At 46.2% G+C, this 23,865-nt stretch overlaps 1 protein-coding gene across 21 annotated transcripts in view; it reads left to right on the forward strand.

Moving 5' to 3' along the window:
* The window catches only part of Celf6 (CUGBP Elav-like family member 6), a 28,706-nt gene extending 9,749 nt beyond the window's left edge, over nucleotides 1-18,957 (forward strand). The window contains exons 3-13 of one of the 21 annotated variants that reach the window (XM_050151860.1): nucleotides 3,418-3,466; nucleotides 16,424-16,552; nucleotides 16,646-16,725; nucleotides 16,871-17,014; nucleotides 17,101-17,233; nucleotides 17,315-17,464; nucleotides 17,679-17,741; nucleotides 17,940-17,942; nucleotides 18,014-18,094; nucleotides 18,187-18,269; nucleotides 18,829-18,957. In XM_050151860.1, the coding sequence (XP_050007817.1) occupies nucleotides 3,418-3,466; nucleotides 16,424-16,552; nucleotides 16,646-16,725; nucleotides 16,871-17,014; nucleotides 17,101-17,233; nucleotides 17,315-17,464; nucleotides 17,679-17,741; nucleotides 17,940-17,942; nucleotides 18,014-18,094; nucleotides 18,187-18,269; nucleotides 18,829-18,957 (1,044 nt within the window). Of the gene's footprint in view, nucleotides 1-3,417; nucleotides 3,467-16,423; nucleotides 16,553-16,645; nucleotides 16,726-16,870; nucleotides 17,015-17,100; nucleotides 17,234-17,314; nucleotides 17,465-17,678; nucleotides 17,743-17,939; nucleotides 17,943-18,008; nucleotides 18,095-18,186; nucleotides 18,361-18,828 lie in introns of all 21 variants that reach the window. The other 20 variants (XM_050151863.1, XM_050151849.1, XM_050151857.1 and 17 more) reach the window with 20 other exon arrangements.
* The last annotated feature ends 4,908 nt before the right edge of the window (nucleotides 18,958-23,865 follow it).

The following is a 23,865-nucleotide window of genomic DNA, read 5'->3' on the forward strand; positions in this document are numbered from 1 at the left end:
ATTATGCATACAATATTCTGTCTGTGTGTATGCCTGAAGGCCAGAAGAGGGCACCAGACCTCATTACAGATGGTTATGAGCCACCATGTGGTTGCTGGGAACTGAACTCAGGACCTTTGGAAGAGCAGGCAATGCTCTTAACCTCTGAGCCATCTCTCTAGCCCCAATAAATAAATCTTTAAGAATGGAACTGTGGTCTGGAGCTATGGTTCAGTCAGTTAAGTGCTTACTGTGCATGCATGGGGACCTGAGCTTGCTCCCTCAGAACCCACATACAAAGCCACTGGCAACGATCATTCCTGTAATCCCAGGATTGCAGGAAATCCCCAGGTTTGCTGGTCAGCCTGTTTAACTGAATTACAAAACTCCAGGTTCAGTAAGAGACCCTACCCGAAAAAATAAGACAGAGCGGACTCTTGATTAAAAGCACTAGATGTTCTTCCCAGACTCAATTCCCAGAACCAACATGGAAATTTGCAAATATCTGTAACTACAGTTCCAGGGGATCTGTGATGCCATCTTCTAGTCTCTGTGTGCACCACTGCACACACGAGATGCAATATATATGTATATAGAGAGAGACAAAACACCCCCACACATAAAATAAAAATAAATAAGTCTTTTTATAGAGTGAGGAAGAGACCTGATAATAACTCTGACCTTCACACACACAGGAGGATCATGAGTTTGTGGCTAGCTTAAGCTATTAGCAAACTCCAGGACAGCCTAAGCTACATAGTGAAACAAAATATAAAACCAAATAAAAACCAAGGAGTTGAGCAGTAGTATACAAATCCCAGGAGCTTCACCGTCAGGCAGACGTGGAGTGAATCTCAGAGGACCCACAGTGTGGTCCTAGACAAATAAACTTCTCTCCCTGAGCCTCAGCTTTCTCATCCATAATATGGGGACACTGGACCTCCTGGAGTGATTGGGAAGATTTGGAGACAACAGGTATAAATAGTCCCAGGGGAAGGCGTGGCGTCTGGTAGGCGCTCTGAAAATGGGGGTCTTCTCTGTGAGCTCTGAGGGCAGTTTCCATGTAAGCATCACCGGGGCTCATCCGAGAGTTCTACAAGTGTTGGCAGCATGCCCGACTGGCAGAATGTGTAGACCTTGAGCCCCTGAGGACTGGACCCTGGCAGGCCCATGCAGGAATTCATATATACCACCCCGTTTCCACTCTCTATCAAAAGGTCAGGTGGTTGGGAGGAGGGAAAGGAGCATCCCTTGAGCACCAATGAGCACCATCTCCCAGGAAACCCAGCCAGGAGCTACCATGGAAACCGCTGCTGTCACATGCGCTCGTCACATGCGCTCGTCACTCTAGGCTCCAGAGAAAAATTCTCAGGATCTATTTAAGAACTAATAAAATAATGATGGTCTTGCTCACTCTCACTGACCCCCCAGCTAAGGTTTCTGCCCCTCTCCTTTCTACCAGACTCTCCTCGCTCCCCCAAACCTGCTTTCTGCCCCCATCCCCTCCTTTCCTTCCCATTCCCACCAGTAATTCTCTCTCTTTGCCCTTTTCTAGGTCTGTCTCTTACTTTCTCCCATGATTTCTTTCTTGCTATGTTTCTTCATCACTCCCCATGTCTCTGCTCTCCATAGCTCTGTCTCTTGGTTTCTCCTCCACACTCACAGGTGGCCATGCCTAGGGACTGGTCCTGTCCTCCTGGTCCCTGGTCCAGGCCAGTCCAGACCTGTCCAGCTCGCCCTGATCTGCTTGGATTGATCTGTCATCCCCTCTAGACTACAACCTGAGTCCTGTCGGTGTCTCGGCCCCCACCCACAGCCTGGTACACTGCAGGTGCTCCACTACCAGAGGGTGGGTGTGTCAGAGCCTTGGGTGGGAGGGAGGATTACAATGGTTAAGGCTTGGCCTGTTTTCCTCTCCTTTTTTTAAAAACGAGTCTTCCTCACCCCTCCCACCCCAAAATTTGATCCAAAGAAATTGCTCAGCTGTGACTGCCAGGGTGTTACCATGGTTACTGGGTAGCACTTGTGGCTATGGTAACAGGAAGCTGCCTGTTGTCTCGGCAACGAGCACATTGGAAGGGATGGAGTGGCCCCTGATTGGTGCAGAAGCAGTACGTTTCCTGAGGGGAGGGGGTCAGATCATCACCTTCTCAGGCCAGATGGGCATCAGTTACCCCTTCCTCCAGGAACAGGAAGGCCGCTGTTCCTTCCTCCCGGCACTCAGCTGTCTGCCCCCAACATCAATCCCTTACATCCCACGCACCCAGCTCTTGGCAGTTTACCAAGACCTTCTGCACCCCCATTACCTCATGTGATCCCCACAACACCTATGAGAGGAAGGTGAGATGGGGATTCAATCATGAATTCACTTAGGGTGGTTGGGGGATGGGAAGGTGGGGGTATCTATTGAATCACCTAGGAGCTCTCTCAGGTTCTACAGTCCCCCATCTTAAGAATCTAATATGGTTCCCAGGTGATTTTTAACCATGTCTGATCAGGGAACCCTTGGATTAAAAGGTGAAGCTGGATGGAGGAGGGAACGGGTTGGAGGGAAAAGTTAAGCTGCTTTCTAGGTTTACAACCTGAGTGATGGAGGATGGAGTTTGGGTGGAAAGATGAGCTCGGGTTCTGGTGTGTTGAGTGGGAAGTGCCAGTGGGCCTTTCTCGCCAGGATGCCCAGCGAGGAGCTGGAAACATGGGTCTGAGGCTCAGGAGAGAATGTGGGCTGCAGACGCAGAGGTCTGAGTCATCCCTCTGTGGATAGCTATTGGGGCTGTGTGTGGGTGAAGCGATCCAAGAAGAACTGGAAGAGAGAAGAGCAGGAAGAAAATGGTGCCTAGAGAAGCCTAGCGCTGTCAGGGAAAGGGGTGCCCGGGGGGACGGAGGGGTGAGTGCAGAGACTATCATGACACAGACAGTTGGGAACGTTTCCTTGATTTGAGACAGTGGCTTACTTAAAATCATACAACCCAGAAATGGCAGTGTTAGGGGTATATAGCACTACGTCTGAGCCCCAGACTGTTTAATCTAAATAACACACAGCTATATTCTCAGCTGTAGACATAAACCACAAATGTGCTATAGCAATTACACCCTCCCACCCAATTCCTCTCACTCAAAGCATTTATGCAAGTCCAGGAGCCTGAGACGCAGGCACCACATGGACCCTGAGTCCAAGACAGAAGAATTTCTTTGGTCACTACTTCCACCCTGTTTGCCACTGAGCTTCCTGCCATCCACTCCTTCAGGTTCCAGCACTTTCTAAACATCTGGGTTTTAGGAAGCAATCTTGGAGAGAATCTATAATCCCGGGGGGCAGGGGTGCAGAGTGCAAAGGGAGCTGGTACTCAGAGTCTGGGGAGCTCAGTGGGAAGAAACAACCAATCCTTGGGACCAGGCAGTCATGCTAAATGGGTGTGTTGGTCCCGTGTCTTTCAGATGAGTCGTCCGATCCAAGTGAAGCCGGCTGCCAGTGAGGGCCGAGGAGGTAACTTCCCTGTCTGACAAACCTCAGAGTGGTACCTGAGTAGAGGATGGGTGGGCCCACTCCTGGAGTAGGTCCTCTGTCAGGGCTTATGACTAGACCCAGCCCAGGTCAGTGCAGTCTGAAATTGTGAGTCTCAAGAAATAGCTCAGCCATCCCAACTAGACTGAGAAGGGAGAGGTTCTAGAAAGCTCAGACCCAGATGTGGCAGAAAGGGCAGAAGCAGAGGAAGGGAGCTCTTGCTACCTTACTCCTGGAAAACGGCCATCACTACCTTGCTGAGTAGAATTTACAGGTGCATAGAAAGAGGCAAGCTGGGGTTGTTCTCCTTTTTCAGATCCCTCTGGGTCCACAGAAGGGACCACTTATTCCTTTCCCATCACCCTGATTAATCATCATAAAAGATGAGCTGGCCCAACAGGTATTGTGAGCATAGTAAGGACCTGTGTGCTGAGGCTCCCGGAAGTCTTTAGACATCCTTGTCTGCACTGTCTCCTGGTAGAGAGACCGCTGTTTCTTAAGAGTGATGAGGAGGCCTCATAGCTGTGGTCTGGCTGGCTTTGCTGCTACAAAGGTGGGGCTGGACTTCTTGAATCAGTGCTTGGTGTCTTTCTTGCCCTTGGGTCTTAGATTATCCCAGGGTGTGTGCCTACAGCCCTCCTTGGTATCTGCTAACTCACCCACTCTGATAAGATAGACTTTCCCTGTCTGTCTTACCCAAGAGCAGCCATTGCTTTGTTGTGTGATTGTCTAAGATTTAGGAGAGAACAGATCAGCTGAAAGAGATGTGTGTTAACAGCTCACAAAGTCCTTCACACCCTCCCTTGATTTCCTGTCTACATTCACTGGGGGCTTTGGTAGCATCAGGGTTCTGTTTGGTTCCCAATAAATATTCCTTCCTCCCTTTAGATTCTCTGACATTTGTCTTTGATTCACAATCTCTGGTCAAGATATTATCAGCCCCACATTGCCTTGGAGAGATCTGTCTGGATTCCTTTTCTTTTTCCATGAATGTCCGTCTTTGTCATCTCACTCTTTCCAGACAAACTTTTCAGATGTTCCAGCTGCATACAGAACATGCTCAAGAAACTCTTCTCATTGGGAAGTTCTGTTAGGGAATAAGGCCACTGTTGGCCATATTCTAAACCTTACCCAGCTCACACACAGAAGACAGTGTCTCACAAGTCACCTGTGCGTATATGAGTGAGAAGAGAAGAAATAGGATACGCTGTGTAGGTCACTCAACCATCCCATCACTACATTCTAAGTTACTCCACCTTGGGGATACAGAAGTCTGAGAGACCTGGTCCCACAGAGCCCCTGGATTATGAGGGGACAGGTAGGAAAGCAAGCAAGGGGTCACTTCAGTATGAATGGTATTTCTCCAGGGGAAGTCTAGGATGGGACTGTGGAGACACAAATGAGGGGTAAATAGTCTATGCTAGGAGGTCACAGTGAGCTCCCAGAGGCAGTAGCATTTAAAATGGCTTCAAAAGGTGACAGAAAGTAGTCAGATACAGAAAAGAGGAGAAAGGGAGACTATTCCTCAGGCAGAGGGAAGGGCATGTTCTGGGGGCGCCACATTCAGCAGGACATGGCACAACTTGGAATCTTGTTCAGGAATGTGCTGAGGTACTCATGGTATATACGGTCCTCCACATCCCATCAGAGCTCAGCAGGTGGCTGTTCAGAGGGTGCTTCCATGCCAGTAACACCTGCCCTGGGCCCCGTGGCATCATCTCCGGTATTAACATCTTCTCCCTCCTCTTTTTGGACAAATATTGCAGGTGTCACATCACGACAAATCCTATCCATGAGGCATGTCACCCGTCCACCTGGTCATGTTCAGAGTAGTTCAGGGGCAGGACAAGAAGTCTGCCTGAAAAGAGGGCTGCCTAATAGTCAAATTTATTACTTCAGGAGCTTTATGTTACACAGATTTTTCTTGACAAGCGATGGTTTTCAGGGACTATGCATTCCAAGCACATCCCTGAATAATCCTTGCAAATGCGCACGACCGGATCTCTGGGTGCCTCTGTGCTGCGTACTCAGGAGAGGAGTAAGTGTAGTAGTCTTGTAAAGCAGTCAGGCCGTTGTTGTTTATAAATATCTTATCGGCTGACTGATCATTGTTCTATAATCTTGTGACTAATCAAAATGAGTTGCTTTTCTTCAGGGCCATCATTTCTAGATTAAAGAAATGACTTCGTGTGTGTGTGTCTATGGGCGTACATATGGCCTGCAGAGGCCAGAAGTGGCATCGGATCCCTTGGAGCTAGAGCTGTAGGTGTTTGTGAGCTACCCAGGGTGGGTGCTAGAACCTACCTTCTGGGTCTCTGGTAAAGCAGGAAGCCCTTGTAATAGCTCAGTCATCTTTTCAGCCTACACACACCTCTGCTAGATTTGATATTTTTTTTGTTTTTGTTTTTGTTTTTGTAAACAGGGTTTTTCTGTGTAACAGTCTGGCTGTCCTGGAATTCAGTTTGTAGACCATGCTGGCCTTAAACTCAAAGAGATCCACTTGCCTCTGCCTCCCGAGTGCTGGGATTTTGATATTGAATTTTAATGCTGTCTAATATGTGAGAAGCTCAGTCTTGTTGGTTTCTGATTGTTTTTGAGACAGGGTCTCACTGTGTAGCTTTGGCTGTCTTTGAATTCAGAGAGCCACCTGCTTCTGCCTCCCAGGTGTTGGTATTAAAGGCGTGCAACACCGTGCCTGGCTGAGGAGCGCAATTCTTTAAAGATGATTTTTAATATCTTGCCTTTGAAATGTAATAAACAACACCAACGTGGAACAGTTTGTCCCATTAAAGCATTATTTCAGTGACCTCAAACATTCTATAAACTTGATTACACCTGTTGTGGTGTTCTTAGCTGGTGAGGCAGCATGGTTTTATTACTGCTTGAGTTGAAGTCTTGAGTTTACAGCTGATTACTAATCATTGTTGTGTCTGAGAAGGACACTTGTGTCAATGAAACCTTAATTTAAAGGACATCAAGGCTGCTGATGCCTGTAATCTCAGAATTTAGGAGGGTAAAGCAAGAGAATTGTCATGGGTTTGAGGCTACTATGGGCTACATAGTAAGATTCAGGTCAGCTTGGATTATAGTGTGAGATCCTGTTTCAAAAACAAAACCGAAAATTTTTTAAGATGTTGGTGCAGGTGAGGTAATTCAACAAGTAAAGACCCTTGTTGTTAAGCCTGGTGTCCTGAGATCAATCTCTGGGACCTACATGGTAGAAAAGACAAACGATTCTCACAAATTGTCCTCTTAACTCCACATCCAAGCCATGGCATGTAATCTTCCATGCACACACAAATAAATAATAGAAAGTAACTTACAAAGTATATCAAGACAAACGTAATCTAAAAGTCTCCCGTTTATCTTCTGGAAGAAATCTTACATGATTTTTTTTCTCATAAAACAGGGGTCAGAAACTAACTTCAGGAGCCCAGGAAGGTAACCCTTCAACTTAATACAAAATTTACATATTAATTATTTAAAAGGAAGTTTCTTCAGCCTTTTGTTAGGTGCACTGTGAGAGCACAGAGAAACCCATCGGGTTGACTCCTTGGGCACCTGAACTGCGGTTCTCCCATCATCCATACAGAAAAAGAAAATGAGCCTTTTAACAAAAATAGTGGTGTTCTGGTTTTGAAGTCTGACGACAATGCACTGTGTTCTTTTAATCAATAAGCATGAAGTCTGTGGTAGTAAGAACCAATGTACACACTTTTTTGTAATGTCCTTTTAGATAGTACTGGTATCACTGGCGATTTCGTGCTTCTGTGGTGTGTGTGTGTGCGTGCGCGCACGTGCATGCATGTATGCTGGTGTATATGAGTATGCATATATATGGAAAGGGATGTGGAATTCAGATGTCAGTCTCAGGAGCTGTCCACCTTTCTTTGGTTTTTTTTTTTTTTTTTTTTTTTTTGGTTTTCGAACTCACATAGATCCGCCTGCCTCTGCCTCCTGAGTGCTGGGATTAAAGGCGTGCGCCACCATCGCCCGGCTCTTTCTTTGTTTCATTGAGACAGGTTTCTCACTGGGACCCAAGGCTCACCCCATTTGTCTAGGCTGTTTGGCCAGTGAATCCCAGGGATTTTTTCATCTCTGCCTCCCCAGTACAGGGATTGCAAGTATGCATCACCATGTCTGTCCTCTTACATGGGTTCTAAGGATTGAATTTAGGTCCTCATTCTTGTAGAGCAAGCACTATCCTGACCGAGCCATCTTCCCAGCCTCAGAACTTGGTTTCAATGTCTACAAACCAATAATGATAACAGTATAGTAGGTATCTGCCTAATGAAGGTGCTAGAACCCTCTTCCTTCACAGCTGTCCCCTGTATGCTTGGGGACACTTTTCTCAAAGATATGCATCCACGTCTTCATAGTCTACATTATTTTAATGTATCTTGGTTAGGTCCTATGAGTTTGCAGCTAAGTTCCATGGTGTTCAGAGAGTCCATACCCTGTGTCTCTGCTTTTCATCTAGTAACATTTACACATCAAACAGCATACTATTAAAGTAAGATAAATTGAGTTCCCTAGAAGGAAGCCGTCTCCTAACAAATGAAGAGGATTCATTTCTGCATTGGCCATGCATGGCATTGGAACTTTTCCTCCAGCATTTGGATTTATTTTTTAATTCATTTATTTTGATTTTATGTGCATTGATGCTTTGCCTTCATGTATGTCTGTGGGAGGATGCCACATCCCCTGGAACTGGAGTTACAGACAGTTGTGAGCTGCCATGTGGGTGCTGGGACTTGAACCCAGGTCTTCTGGAAGAAGAGTCAGTGCTCCCAACCACTGAGTCATCTCTCCAGTCCTGCAGTTGGGTTTAAGGTGAGAATTAAAATGTTTTCTGAAACCAGATGCAGTGACACATGTGACTAGTCTCAGATGCTTGGAATTCTGAGGCAAGAGGATCCGCTGTTGAGCCCAAGACATCGAGGCTAGCCTTGTCAACATACCAAAATCCTAGCTCAATAAATAAGTGGAAAAAGTTTCCAGGGATAAAATCCCAAGGTTCGTGTGTTTCAGAATGGAAAATGTTAACTTTAAATTATCTAAAATCAGAAGTAAGAATCCTAAGTTGATCAAACAATGATTACTACATAAATGAACACTATTCAGCATAGGGATCACTGTGGATTTTTCTTAGCCCATTGTCTCTCTCTACTTTAGAAACACTAATAATAAGTTACACTGTAAGTATAGTCTTATAGGAAATAACTTTTTAGTCATGATGAAACCTTCAAAATCAATGGACCACTAAATTTATATTCTTCCTTTTTCAATTTTATAACATAGTCAGTAAATTAATTAATGAATCACAATGGTGATTATTCTGTTTGTTCTACTTCTCATCTTGGTTGTATTTTTTTTTAGCTACACAAATCTTTACACATCCAAAATGCCTAAGGTACAGAAATAGATTAAGTGATCAATACACTCAATCAATACACTCTTTCTACTTTTTAATTAAGTAATTAATTAATTCAAAACTTGGACTTGTAATCTTTCTGCTTCAGATTCAGAGTGCTAGAATTATAGGTATGCATTACAACACTTTGGTTTAATTTTTAAAAATTATCTTATTTTTATGTATGCCTACTTGTCACGTTCTCCATGAGGGTGCAGTTTCTGCAGCATTCACAAAAGAGTGTTGGATCCTCTGGAACTGGAATAACGTGGTTGTGAGGCACCATGTGGCTGCAGGGAGTCAAACTGGAACTTTGGATGAGTAGTCGGTGCTCTTAACCATTGAGCCATCTCCCCAAATTCTTAATATTTTTTAAAAAATTCTTTATTTTTGATATTAAAATGTAATTACTTCACTTTCCTTTCCTTTTTCTCTCCCTTCCATATATTCCTCTTTTCTTTTCTTTTTTCTTCTTTTTTTTTAATTTGGTTTTTCAAAACAGGGTTTCTCTTTGTAGCTTGGAACTTGCTTTGTAGACCAGACTGGCCTCGAACTCACATAGATCCACTTGCTTCTGCCTCCTGAGTACTGAGGTGTGCACTGCTACAGCTGACTGTATATTACTGTTTTAAATCAGAACTGTTGTAATACAGACAGTTGACGGTCATTAATATCTTTGGTCTATAGGCTTCTTAATTCTAGAAAAATGCCCCCAACTTTTCTTACAAGTCTAACTCACTAGATTTTACAGAGAGCACTTAAGAGTTGCCTCAAGTTAACTCTTTGCTTCTGAAGGTACAGAAAGCTGAGAAAGCTGCTTGACTGAGGGCAGAGCATGTTTTTTTTTTTTTAAAAAAAATTTATTTATTTATTTATTATGTATACAATATTCTGTCTGTGTGTATGCCTGCAGGCCAGGAGAGGGCACCAGACCTCATTACAGATGGTTGTGAGTCACCATGTGGTTGCTGGGAATTGAACTCAGGACCTTTGGAAGAGCAGGCAATACTCTTAACCGCCGAGCCATCTCTCCAGCCCCCAGGGCAGAGCGTGTTAAGTGATGTTGTAACATCCTAGGGCCTTGGCTGCAGTGGCGCCTGAGGCACACCCCCATCACAAGTGGTACCTTTCAGACACAGATGTAAACCCACAAAGGAAGATGCACCCCTGAAGTATCTTCTATCTCTAGGAGCCTGGCTCACCTTTCTTACTTAGACCAGGTTCACTTGGGTCACAATGAAGGGTCAGTAGCATCTTGTTTCCATTTCTTACTCTAAGTCTCTTTGTTGCCATCCTCCTTAAAGCTCTTATTTAGGTTTTAATGGTAAAATACAAGGAATAGGATCCTGATAGGTGGATCAGTAGTTAAGAGTACTAGAGGATCTGGGTTCTGTTTTGAGCATCCATTTGCAGCCATCTGTAACTCTGGTTCCAGGGGATCTGATGCCCTTTCCTGGTGTTCGAGAGCACCAAGAACACATGTGGTGCACATACATACATACATGTAGGCAAAACCCCTGTACACACAAAATCATAAGAAATTTTAAAAACTTATCTATCATCTTAACCATTTTAGTGTTACACTTACTAGTGTTAAGTATATTCACATGTTTGTGCAACCAAACCCCAGAAGACTTTATTCTTCAAAATGTAAACAGTCCAGGAAGAGAACTCAGTCAGTAAAATATTTGCTGAGTTCCATCCCAGCCCCCATGTAAAAGCCTGCCTACCTGTATGTCTCCCAGTACTGGGAAGGTAGAGACAGGAAGATTACTAGCCCTTTCTGGCCAGCCAGTCTAGTGAGCACCAAGTTCAGTGATAGACCTTGTTTCAAAAAAATAGACTGAAAAGTGATTGAGGAAGACACCCCATGTCCACCTCCGGCTTTCACAACCACTCCTATACCCGTGCACACGCACTCCCCAGCCCCAACATGTACACAGAAATGCATGCACATGTGTGTGCATACACACACACAAAATTAGACCCCTGAAACGTCACACCATTAAACTTTTCCCCATGTCTGTAGCCTCCAGCAAACACCGTTCTGCTTTCTCTTTCTAATAGTCAGACTACTCCCGACAGCTCATGTAGATGAAAATGGGCAGCTTAGCATAATCCTAAAGGTTCATCCCTTGAGGGGGGAAATGTCAGAATCCCTCTCCTTTTTAAGACTGAATAGCAGCCCCCTGGATACATATGCTGCATTCTATTTATTCATTGATCTGTTGGTGAGTGTTTGGGTTCCCTTTATCTTTAGGCCATGGTGATTAATCACATTATAATGGAATATACAGACATGTCCTTAGGATCCTGCTTCCTCAGAGAACAAATGCCACACGATTTCACTCACGTAAAATAGAAAGAGGAGCTCACAGAAGCAGAGTGGAATGATGGTTAACGGTGGCTAGTGGGAGACGGGAACGAAGGAAGGAGAGATGTGAGTCAAAGGCTCCAGGTTTCTGTTACGCGGAGAAACATGTTTTTGTGGGTGATTACAGAACATGGCAACTATAGTTAATAATTTGTAAAAATGTCTCAGCTCACATATCGCTCCTGCAGAAGGACTGCAGTTTCTAGAATCCTTGCCAGGTGGCTGTAAGTCGCCTATAACTCCAGCTCAAGGGAATCCAGTGCCTTACTGTGGGGCTGGAGAGCAGGCTCAGCAGTTAAGAGCACTTGCTCCTCTTGCAGAGGACCCAAGTTTACTTCCCAGCACCATATCCCATATGATGCCTTCTTCTGGCCTGCAAGCACATGGTGCACATACTTATAGAAAGCAGGCACACACACATATATACATAAAGAAAAAATACATAACAAAAAAATCCACAAAGCCAGGAGTGGCAGCACCTTTAATCCCAGCACTCAGGAGGCAGAGAGAAGCAGGCAGATCTCCATGAGTTTGAAGCCAGCCTCATCTACATTGTGAGTTCCAGGACAGCTAGGACAATATAGAGATACCTTGTCTCAAAATAAATAAATAAATAGATAGATATTTAAGAAATGAAATAAATTTTTTAAAAGGAATTTAAAAATTTACCACGAAAAGTCAAGTAAAGTGATGAACATGTTAATTAGCTTAAGGTGATGAATATGTTAATCAGCTTCATTTAGTCATTCCACACTGTATACAGCAAAATATGAAACTGTATCCCATCAATAGGTAAAATTATTAATGCTGATTAAAAATAAAAGTAATTTTGGAAAAAAAAAGTACAAAACTTTTAATACTTTGGCATAAATATTTCAAAGAAGGCCATTCTGGATCATACGGTAATTCTGCTTTTATTTTCTTGGGGGCTGCTATTACATCTTTTGAGGAAGGGCAGTGAGACAGGGTTTTACTGTGTGACTCTGACTGGCTTGGAACTCCCTTTGTAGACAGGCTTGCCTTGATTTCACAGAGAGCCACCTGCTTCTGCTTCCAAGTGCTGGGGTTAAAGGTGTGCCACTGAACCTGATGCTGTTTCACCGTGGCAGCTGTGCCTTCTTATCTTCCTCCTTGCACCAGCATCCCAGTCTCTCATGTCTCCTAATTTTGACTTCTATTTCCCTTCTATTTCTTGAACTTAATGTTTCAAGAAATGTCATGTGCTTCTCATTCATTGGTATGTCTTTGTAGAAATATTAATCTAAGATCTTTGCCTATTGGTTGGTTGTGTTTGTGTGTTTAGTTGATCAGCTGGTTTGTTTTTTTGCTTTTTGTGACGGTGTCTCATTATGTAACCCAGGCTGGCATCCACCTGACCATTCTGTCCCCACCTACCACAACACCACACAGCTCTTTGCCCACTGAAGATAAAACTTTTTTTTTTTTAAAAAAAAACAGTGTCACTATGTACCCATGATTGATCTGGCACTCCCTATGTAAACCAGGCTGGCCTTGAATTCACGGAGATCTTCCTGCCTCTGCCTTCTGAGTGTAGGTTAAAGGTGAGCACCACAACTGGGTAAGTCTTTTCATTTTTGACATAGAGTCTTATGTAGCCCAGGCTGGCCTCTGTATAACTGAGGATGATCTTGAATGCCCTGGCTCCCTGAGTGCTGAGGTTACAATTGTGTGCCACAATGCCTGATTCATGAAGCGCTCGAGACCAAACCCATACTGAGCAAGCATTCTGCCAAGTAAGCTACATTCCAGGCCTTTATCATTGAACTCTGTGGCTTTCCAACTATATCTCAACTCCCCACGGATGTTTCCTCCCTTTTTCTTCCACCCCAGGAAGACAGAACTCCCCAGGAAGATAGAAGATAGTCTGTCTTTAGGGACCTACTCATTTTTCATGGGATACTCTTTATGTTATTATTTTTTATGTGTATGGGTGTTTTGTCTGTGTATATGTTTATGCACCATTTGTGTGCTTGGGGTCTACAGAGACCAGAGGAAGGTGTTGAACCACCACCATGTGGATGCTAGAAATCAAACTTGGATCTTCTGCAGCCCCATTAGGTATTCTTACTTAGATGCTTTTAGGTGCTGGGACTGAACTCCAGGGCTGTGTCATGCTATGTAAGTGCTCTACCACTGAGCTACATCCCCAGCCAGACATTGATTCCTCCCTCTTACAGCGCTCTCTTTTAAGCAAACTCGTAGAGTTTGATTAGAGGAAACTGATTTATCTGGGCTGTTAGCACCATCATTTCTATCTGAAGGGGAATCAGTATGCCTTAGAGTCTCAGTGTCAGTCTGCAGGCTACACGAGAGGGCCCAGGCTTGTCTTTGATCAAGTCTCATGAAATTATCCCACTATTTCTGGATTGCCTGAAGTTCCAGCTCATCATCCTGTGTAATGTTAAGTCCTTGTAAAGTATCAGAGAAAGTTCCAAGATTCAAGTGTTACCTTGGAAACGGGTAGAGAACCCAGCCCATAATGAATGCTCTTTTCAAAGATGGCGTTTTTGCACCTCAGTGGTCCAGAAGCATAGGCTTAATGTGATGGAAATTCTAAATCAAGAGCTCCTTATCGGGACAAGGAGAACTGTGATAGCTATGCTGAGGCCACCTTTGTCACACACTCCACCATGAACAGAAAACATCAACATAAAGTTTAGATGAAGGAGTGCAATGCTCCTGTCCACACAACCTCTTTACTATGTTAGGGGCTTCATCTAAGCTTGTGGTCTCTTTTCACATAGGGCTACCTGGATGCTGGCCCAGGAGGCATGACAGTCTACAGATCCTATCAGTGACACAGCTCTACTATAAATTAGAGCACCATGAAGCTCCCTTGGGACTGTGAAGATCCTGGGATCTTCTCCAGACACTTCCAGGTCTTTTGCAGACATGGGCGTATTTTAATGTCACAGCTCAGAACAATAGCACAGACTTCTTGACATTTGATGTTGGACATTTCCCTGACCACTTGAGGCCTGTTCGTCAATGTTAGAACAAAACCATGAACTTCATAATATTTATGCCAGACTCAAATCCACACTGGTGCTACCTTCCAACTCCTTCCATTCCTGGAAGGTTGAGCCCCATCTTTGATGTTGCTCAGTGGCTTGCATACCCCTTCCTCTTTCCTGTCCTCTTGGGTTATCCGGAACCCTACCCTCTATCTTCTTTTATGGTTTCAGAGGACTTTCCTTGGATTGCACAGGGAAGATTTCACCCCCCTTTTCTGGCTTCAGTCCAGGCATTTTGATTGGTGTGTGTGTGTGTGTGTGTGTGTGTGTGTGTGTGTGTGTGTGCCACAGCCTGTATGTGGAGTTCAGAGACAACTTGTGGAAGTCGGTACTCTCCTTCCACTATGCGGGTTCCAAGAATAGAACTTAGGTTCATGAGATGTTATATATATATGTGTGTGTGTGTGTGTGTGTATATACATATGTGTGTATATATACATATGTGTGTATATATACATATGTGTGTATATATATATACACACACATACATGTGAGAGAGATAGAATCAGGTTCATCATTGACAGCAAGTGCTTTTACCCACTGAGTCGTCTCACCAGCACCATCTTAATATTTTTACTGAAACAATGTATTTCACCACTTTTTTTTAAGAGATTGAGAAAACATGGATCTGTTCCCCTGGCTCAATTCTCTCACTAACACCTTAGAAGCAAAATCCATCGTCTTGGGGCTGGAGAGATGGCTCAATGGTTAAGAGCACCGGCTGCTCTTCCAGAGGTCCTGAGTTCAATTCCCAGCAACCACATGGTTTGCTCACAACCATCTGTAATGAGATCTGGCGCCCTCTTCCGGCGTATGGGCATACACGGAGGCAGAATGTTGTATACATAATAAATAAATAAATCTTTAAAAAAAATCCATCATCTTACGAGGATGTAAGCTTGTGAGGTAGCAAAGGGGTTTAGGAGCCGGGTTTTTTGTTATTCGTTTGTTTGTTTGCTTTTCTGAGCTCTGGGATCTTAATGATGAAACCTGATGCCTGATTCCCAAGGAACCCTTCCTTCCCCACCCCTAATTCAGAGGCCTTCTTGGAAAGAGACAGAATGCAGACTCTAACAGTAGGTCCACTGGTCCTATCCTCCCAATCCCAGTTTCCTAGATAGAGCTGCAGAGGTCTGACCTGAAAGATGTACAGCTAATCCCGGGTTCAAATCCAAGCCCTCTAACTTTCCCCAGGGAACAGAGGCTCAGCTTCCAATCCTGTCCCTTTCTCTGCCACCCCCACAGGAAATGTGGGTGCATGGAGAGATCCCTTGTTTTCAGATGATCATCTAAGTTACCGAGGGAATGTGTTCTCCAAGGCATAAACACAACAGAGGAGGGATCAGGGCACGAGAACATGAGGAGTCAAAGAGGAGATCACAGGGCCCGGGAGAACCCTGGGAGCTAAGCAAGGAGATGGGGGTGGAGAGGGCTGGAAATTAAGAAAGGGGCTCAGAGACTCCGCAGGCACAGTGGGGAAATACTATGTTAGAAGCTCAGAAAACCAAGCCTTCTCTGTAGGTTTTGGGTTAGATTTGGTGCTGGGGGTAAGGATTCACCAGTCCAGTGCTGAGTATCTTAGACTAAGACAGTAGAGTAGGACAGCTTGCTGTGTTCTGTGTCGGGTTTTTGTTTTGTTTTTGTTTGTTTGTAATTTATTTGCTTGTTTGACAGAACCCTCCTTAATTTGAGCAAGAAAGAGCATTGATTTGGCCGTTGCCACCAGGCTGACCAGTAAGGTCATAGTCAAGCAACCCTTTCTCCAGCATGCTGAGTCTCCAGTAGCATTGCCCAAGTCCACAATAAAAAGGGTCAAAATATAACATGCTGTGTATAGGCTCCACCCCAAAAAAGGCATCAGACTGTGTCACTTCCCACATGAGCAGCAATGGGTCTCTATGAGCTTCTGGAGGACCCAGGTTTCATGGTAGAAATCTCAGCTGAGTTTCTTCCCTCAAGACCTGTAGGCCACCCAGCTTTAGAGTCCCATGGCCTTCTCACTCCCTACAAGTCTTCCTAGAGCAAGACTGGTGAGCCACCTTCCCAAGATCTGCAGGCGACTCTGGGGAGTCTAGGAACACTTGGGGTCCCCAGGTCATTCCTGGCTTTGTCCCCAGAGGACCGGAAGCTGTTTGTAGGGATGTTGGGCAAGCAGCAGGGTGAGGAGGATGTCAGACGTCTGTTCCAGCCCTTCGGCCATATCGAGGAGTGCACTGTCCTGCGGAGTCCTGATGGTACCAGTAAAGGTGACTTGAACTGCCCCTGGGTTTTCCGGGTGACCTTTTCTTACCCTCTGATTCCTGTGGCCTGAGTCGTTCCATTCTTGTTTCCTGCACCAGGCTGTGCCTTTGTGAAATTCGGGAGTCAAGGGGAAGCTCAAGCTGCCATCCAGGGACTGCACGGTAGCCGGACAATGACGGTAAGAGCGGGACCTGGGCTGAGGGTGAGGCCAGCGGGGTGGGAACCTGCTCTCCGCGTTCCGGAGCAAGGGCTGGCTGGGGAAGGTGCTGGACTCAGAGCTCGATCAGGGCCAGTACAGGTCACCACGCCCTTCCTTTGCTAAGGGCGCCTCATCCAGCCTGGTGGTGAAGCTGGCAGACACCGACCGGGAGCGCGCGCTGCGGAGGATGCAGCAAATGGCTGGCCAGCTGGGCGCCTTCCATCCAGCGCCACTGCCTCTCGGGGCCTGTGGCGCCTACACCACTGCGGTAGGTGCCTGCCTGCCCGGAGTGAATAGGATCAGGCAGTTGCCAGCCGCTGAGGCCTCTACAGATGCCCTTCTTCCTTCCCCAAGATCTTGCAACACCAGGCAGCATTGCTGGCGGCGGCGCAGGGTCCTGGGTTAGGCCAGGTGGCCGCGGTGGCCGCCCAGATGCAGCACGTGGCGGCCTTCAGCCTGGTGGCTGCACCGCTATTGCCTACAGCAGGTTAGAGACCCAAGAAACTGAAGCCATGGTTGGGAGGGCCTCTGAAGTACCGCTCCCTGACAGTCTTATCTCCACCTACAGCCAACGCATCACCTGGTGGAGGTGGTCCTGGTGCACTCCCCAGCCTTCCAGCGCCCATGGGGGTCAATGGATTCGGCTCCTTGACCCCCCAGACCAATGGACAGCCAGGCTCCGATTCGATCTATAACAACGGGCTTTCCCCTTACCCAGGTGGGTCACCCTACCCTGCTGACCCAAACCTCCTGGAAATGGAATGGGAAGCCAGGTTTTCCAGGCAAGGCCATGCCTGGGGGGAAGGGATTCCCCCATCTTCCCTGCTGCCTTTCATAGCGGTCCTCCACCTCCCACACGCCCACCCAGGGTCTCTCCCCTGGCCCCTGCCTACCTGCCTTCATCGTGGGCCTTGCGCCCCCTCTCTCTCCAGCCCAGAGCCCCGGTGTGGCTGATCCCCTGCAGCAGGCCTACGCTGGGATACACCAATATGCAGGTTTCACTTGGCACTGCCCAGCCCGGGTGTGTGGGTGTGGGGTGTTAAAGGGCCTCAGGCAGGAAGAGGGAGATTTGTGGGAGGGTTAGGCTCTGTTCTGAGGAGCCAACTCTTCCATCCTGTTCAGTCCCCAGCCCCAGCCCCCAGCGACCTGTCTTGGGTCAGGGGTTATAGTGAACTGGGTTGAATCTGTCAGAGCTGGTCAGGCGGATGGGGCTCTGTCTGGGAAATGGCTCCTGGGGGTCACTGCCCACTCCCACCTCTGTCTCCAGCAGCCTATTCCTCGGCCTATGCCCCAGTGAGCACAGCTTTTCCCCAGCAGCCTTCAGCTCTGCCTCAGCAACAAAGAGAAGGTGAGGGACTGGGGGCTGGAGAGCAGGGGTTTGTGTGTGGGGGTTGCCCCTGAGGATTCTTCTCCTGAGCAAACCTGCTACTGTTCCTACAGGCCCCGAAGGCTGTAACCTCTTCATCTATCACCTGCCTCAGGAGTTTGGGGATGCAGAACTCATACAGACATTCCTGCCCTTTGGAGCCGTTGTCTCTGCCAAAGTGTTTGTGGATCGTGCCACCAACCAGAGCAAGTGTTTTGGTGAGCTGATCCATCCCCGTGCCTCACGAGGCCCATAAGGCTTCCAGAGACTGAGTGTTACAGGACAAAGTGTGAGCACAGAAAGCCTTGTTTCAGACCACCTGAGAATCTTGGGTAACTAGAATGTGTGAGATCGGGAAGGTTTCAGCTTTAGAGTTTGTCCAAAGCAGGGTGAGTTTGGATGGGTTTGGAATAAAGAGTTGCCTTCAGACCCCAACTGCAGATCTGAAGCCAGACTGGGAGGAGTGAAGCAAAGCAGCCAAGCCAAGTCAGGGAAATACTCTGACCCACACAGACTTCCTTCCCATCTTCTGGAAATCACACCTTTAGGAATGATTTGCCTCTATTACGTATGTGTCTATACTATGTATGCATTGATGCTCACATATTTAAGCAATAGAAAGGTGCCTGCCTGTGTGATGGACCTAGTCCGGAAATTAGAGAAAGGAGATCCTGGCAAGCTGGATTCCCAGCTAACCTGTCTGCCCACACCCTCCAGGGTTTGTTAGTTTTGACAATCCAACCAGTGCCCAGACTGCCATCCAGGCCATGAATGGCTTTCAAATCGGCATGAAGAGGCTCAAGGTCCAGCTAAAGAGACCTAAGGATGCCAACAGGCCTTACTGATCTGCATTCACTGGTCAGTCACAGACAGGTGAGTCTTCGATGGATGTCAGGCAAACGGGACCAGGGTCACAAGACCCTGGCAACTTTATGATATCAGGATACTGCCATCTGAGAAATCCAGAAATAAAGAGAAGAGCCAGGGATAAGGGGGACAGAGACTGGAATTTTTTTTTTCAACCCAAAGTTCAAGGTGAATTAGATGACCTTGGTGCGTCCAGTCTTGGAGAGACGATTTCTAGGAAAATTCAGCCCATTCTATTCTAGGGACAACAGTAGGAAGCCACAGGAGCAGTGAGCTTATATGAGGAGGGGGCTGTGGGAAATGGGGTTTGGTTCATATCTTGAGGATCCCATAGGCCATAGGTCCTGGCTTTAGCGAAGGGGATAGAACCACTGGGCAGCTTGAATGAAGAGGAGAGCAGCTAACGGGAGATGGAGGGAGAGAAGTCACGAGCCTCAGGAGGACCCGCAGGGCTTAGTAGGCAATGAGCAGCATGGTGATGAGGCCCAGGCTTCAGGAAGGGCCGCAGGAGACTGCCTGCCACTTGGAGAGCTGTGCTGTGCTTGCAGGTCCCCTTGGCCTCAGCTCACTCAAGCTGCCCCAGAAACTGTGGGACGTTTGCTACAATGCTCTGCCTGGGATCTAGGCAAGGGCTAGCTTCTGTGGCGAGGATGCTGCCAGGAAGAGAAACCCTGACACTTAGCTGAGAAGTCACAGAGGGGACAGGCTGCTCTTTTCTTACCCTCAGTGACCTTTGCCTCCTCCCGCCTCTGTTTCCTTATCAATCAACACCAACAACAGAAACTGAAGAGTGAGAAGAAAGGAAGAGGAAAAGCACAGAAATGCTGGAGTGGCCCTACCGGAAGGAGTGGCAGCAGACGAAGGTGGACCAGACCCAGGGCTGGCGCCTGGGGCTCAGGCCACTCATCGTGTGGGTTGTTCCACGGAGTGATCAAGCTGGCAGGGCAACCAGTGCTGGCTGAGGATCGACTGATCTAAGGGAACCAGCAGAGGGCCTTGGGGGGTGCCAAGGGCTTCTCAGCAAGGGAAGCCCAAACTTACTTTGTTCAGAATCATATCATTCCTTAGTGTTTAGGGACCAAAGGACTATTGCTTTTTTTTAAGAATATCTATATCTATATATATATCTATAAATTAAAACAAAGAGAAAACAGAAGAGAGACAAAAAGACAGTATAGAGTCTCATAAAAGCTGCCTTTAACTATCCCTAGGAGACAGGGTGAAGGAGACCCTTAATAGCCAGCCCCAGCCTAGGCAGAGGCGGCTGTGGAAGACTGTCCTGTGTCTCATTCCTTCTGAAGCTACTCCCTTCCCTGCCCTTAAACAGAAACGACAAAGGATGTGAAGCCTAGGCTCATAGTCCAGCAACAAGAGGGTTATGGAAGCAGCGAATCCACAGTCCCAAAACTCAGATAGTATCCCCGAGGAGGCCTCAGGAGGATTCAGGCCTGCGCTGCTCTTTGCTATGCTACGAGGGCCCCAGCCATCAGAAGTGGGAATCTGCCTTTCCTTCATGATGCCCTTTCCTGGGGAGTCAGAGCCTCCCCAGGCAGGAAGAAAGAGGGAGCCTTTTCCTTCCCAGTCCAGGTAGACCAAGGCCACACCTTTGGCTAAGCTGAGACACCTCCCGTTCCCCTCCCCTTGCGACTGCCCCAGTGTCCCCTTGCTTCAGGCCACCTTCTGTCTCTTAGTCTGTTTGTCCACCTGTGAAGTAGACTTGAGATACATGTAGAGGGCTGTGACACAGACACGGAAGGCTTGCTGCTGTAAATACTGCCATTGAGGAGGGGATACTTTGTCTATGTAGAAGCTTCAGAATTAGAGGTCCCTCTTTACCCAGGACCCGGGAGGGAAGTAGATGTTTTGCCAAAATACTAATTCATTCCTTTAAAAAGTCCATCTTTCCTATGCAAGTGTGTCTCATGTGTGCTTACCCGAGGTGCTTTTAGATGGTGAGCCGTGTTCAGCTTAGAAGTGGTGTGTGCTCTGTCCGTCTGTCCTTGTCTGTCTGTTGTATACAGTGGGTGCCATATAAAGCTGATCAATGGTGGTGCTTCCTGCTGCTTCTGTGAGATGGGCAAAAGGTTCAGCTCAGAATACCACGATTCACCTTGTCTTGGTCAGCCCTCCCTGGGCCTGCCAGGCCTTGAATACACTTTTCCCCCGGGGGAATAATTTACACTCCCACCACCAAGTCATGGATCAACTTAGTTTGAAGCCCCACCGAATAGGGGATGCTCTGGTCCAGCACTGGAGGCCTGTCATCCGATGGATAACACTGGGACATAAAACGATGTGGGAGGGAAAGAAGATAATTCCTTCTAGGCTCTTTTGAAGAAAACCTGTTCCTCCCCACACACAGCCCCGTTCCTCTGTCTTTGACTGGTTTTTGGAAGTAATGAGAATTAAAACTAGATTTGTCAACCTTGCTAGGTTAGCTGTGGAAGACATCCACAAACAATTGCCAGATGGGCGAGGGACTGGTCCTGAGGCACACATACACCCGCATAGTGCTAACCCACAGACAAATGCCTCGGGTACAGGCAGAGGTATACAACACCTGCCTATTCAAATGAAAAGATATTCATGGACTTAGAGACATAACTCAGACAGGACAGTGTTTACCTTGTGAGCCCAAGGACCTGCGGTCAATTCCTCAGAACTCACATTAAGACAAACAAGCAAACAAAACAGGCATGCTCTTGTACCCTCAGCACTGGGGCAACAGAGACAAGTGGGTCTGGGAGGCCCACTGACCAGCCATCCCAGCCAAAGTGGTGAGTTCGAGGACAATGAGAGACCCTATCTCCAAAAAGCTAGGTGATGACCCCTGAGGAATGACAGCTGAAGTTGTACTCTGGTCTCTGCATATATGTGCACACACAAAACAGACTTCAGGCATTCACCTAAAAGCAGACAGTTCTCAGTGTTAGGTGTTAGGCATTGTTCTAGGGCTCAAGTTTCTCCCAAGTCCCAGGAGTTGAGGGGAAACACCGATGATTAAAGCACATACAATGGAGGGACACATGTGGCCTATACCAGCAAGAAAGCTACAGCCTGCTCTAATGTTGGGAGAGCTCCAGAAAGTCTTCCTAGAGATTAAAGTGAAGAGTCGTCAAGAAGGAACTAGGATATTCAAAGTCTCTTGAGTGATTGCATAATTTTGAGAAGGTATTTGTAGCCAAGAAATAATAATCCCTTATTTTAGATTCTGTTAAATTACAGATAAATCAAGAGCCTCTTATCATTCCTAAATCTACCCGAACCTTAACTCGGTACTGAGTCATGTCAAAGCATTCTAAACAATATGGAATTTATTTTACTTCATGCTATAGGGTATGAGCAAGGGCCTGGTAGACTCTAGATCCCCAATTTGCAGGTGTTGATGCAATTTAGGTCAAGTGCTGGCAAACGATGGTGTGTCAGCCAGACCTGACCTGTGATATATTTTGCATGGCATAACAATTAAGAATGATTTTTTAAGAATGATTTTTTTAAAAAATTCAAGGATTTTGTTATTTTTTTAACTATAGATATGTGTGCATGTCTCTGCAGAGAAGTGCCCATGACTGCAGGTGCCGTAGAGGCCAGCAGAGGGCATTGGAGTTCCTGGAATTGGAGTTACAGGTATTTGCCAGCTGCCTGCTGAGGGTGCTACAAACTGAACTTGGTCCTTTGCAAGAGCAGTGCACATTTTTAACTACTGAGCCATATCTCCAGTCCCCATTATATATTTTTTAAAGAGTTGTCAAAAGAAAATGATGATACAGAGTCTTATGTGGCTCACAAAGCTTTTAACATTTATCTGGTCTCTTAGAAAATAAGTTTACTAACCCTTGGTAAGGTAATGGAAGATTTGTAGAATGTCTTGAGTTTGAGGAACATGGTGTTGTGTCTATTTGTGTGTGCATGTAATAGTCTGGCCCTTTTCAATTGCAAGTATCAAAACCTAAACACAAACATCTTTAAGTCATTAGGAAATTAAATAGCTTGTATAAACACTAGATCAAAGGCTAAAATTGCTGCCTTCAGGCATTATTGGATCTAGGGGTTTAAATGACGATGTAATGTCTCCACCTCTTGATTCTGCTTCCATTTACATGTTGATCTCACTATTTCTTGCTTTAAAATCCTAGGGAAGATTTTCCTTAGTATTGAGCATATGTACACCTCTAAAATGGAAGACTGGGCTACTTTTCCAGGCCTGTGAGGGAGGGGAGAAATAGCTCTGCAAAGGGAAAGATAATGGACAATAAGTAGTACCCACCTAGCACATTTTACATTTATTGCATCCACCTAAGCTTTTATTGACAAACTTACAATTCCAAAACTGTGTGTAGTAATAATCCCGGGTCCAACCAAAGCAGTCACAGCCATTTTCCGGTGAGAGACAAAACAGTTACACAATTTCTTTACCTGTCCTAGTCCCTTAGTGACGTGCGATTCTTGGTCATGTCAAAAAGTGTCCTTAAGATTTTGCAGTATGTGGCCGAAAGGCTGATTTTTCACCCCTACATAACCAAGATAAAATAGTGAAGGGAGATTAGACCATAGTTTTTTTGTTTCTTAAAAAACAAAACAAGGGGCTGGAGAGATGGCTCAGCGGTTAAGAGCATTGCCTGCTCTTCCAAAGGTCCTGAGTTCAATTCCCAGCAACCACATGGTGGCTCACAATCATCTGAAATGAGATCTGGTGCCCTCTTCTGGCCTGCAGACATACACACAGACAGAACATTGTATACATAATAAATAAATAAATATTAAAAAAAAACCCAACACTCTTCCTTTTGGAATAAGACAGACAATAATGGACTCCGATCTATAGCCCTTCCTTCGAGATAGCAGGACAACTTCTCCAGAGCCTTTCCGTTGGGAAATACCTCCTT

The sequence above is a fragment of the Alexandromys fortis genome, unplaced genomic scaffold (assembly GCF_014885135.2).
Source record: "Alexandromys fortis isolate MF-2015 unplaced genomic scaffold, M_Fortis_MF-2015_v1.1 scaffold_70, whole genome shotgun sequence".
Classification (NCBI taxonomy): Eukaryota; Metazoa; Chordata; class Mammalia; order Rodentia; family Cricetidae; genus Alexandromys; species Alexandromys fortis.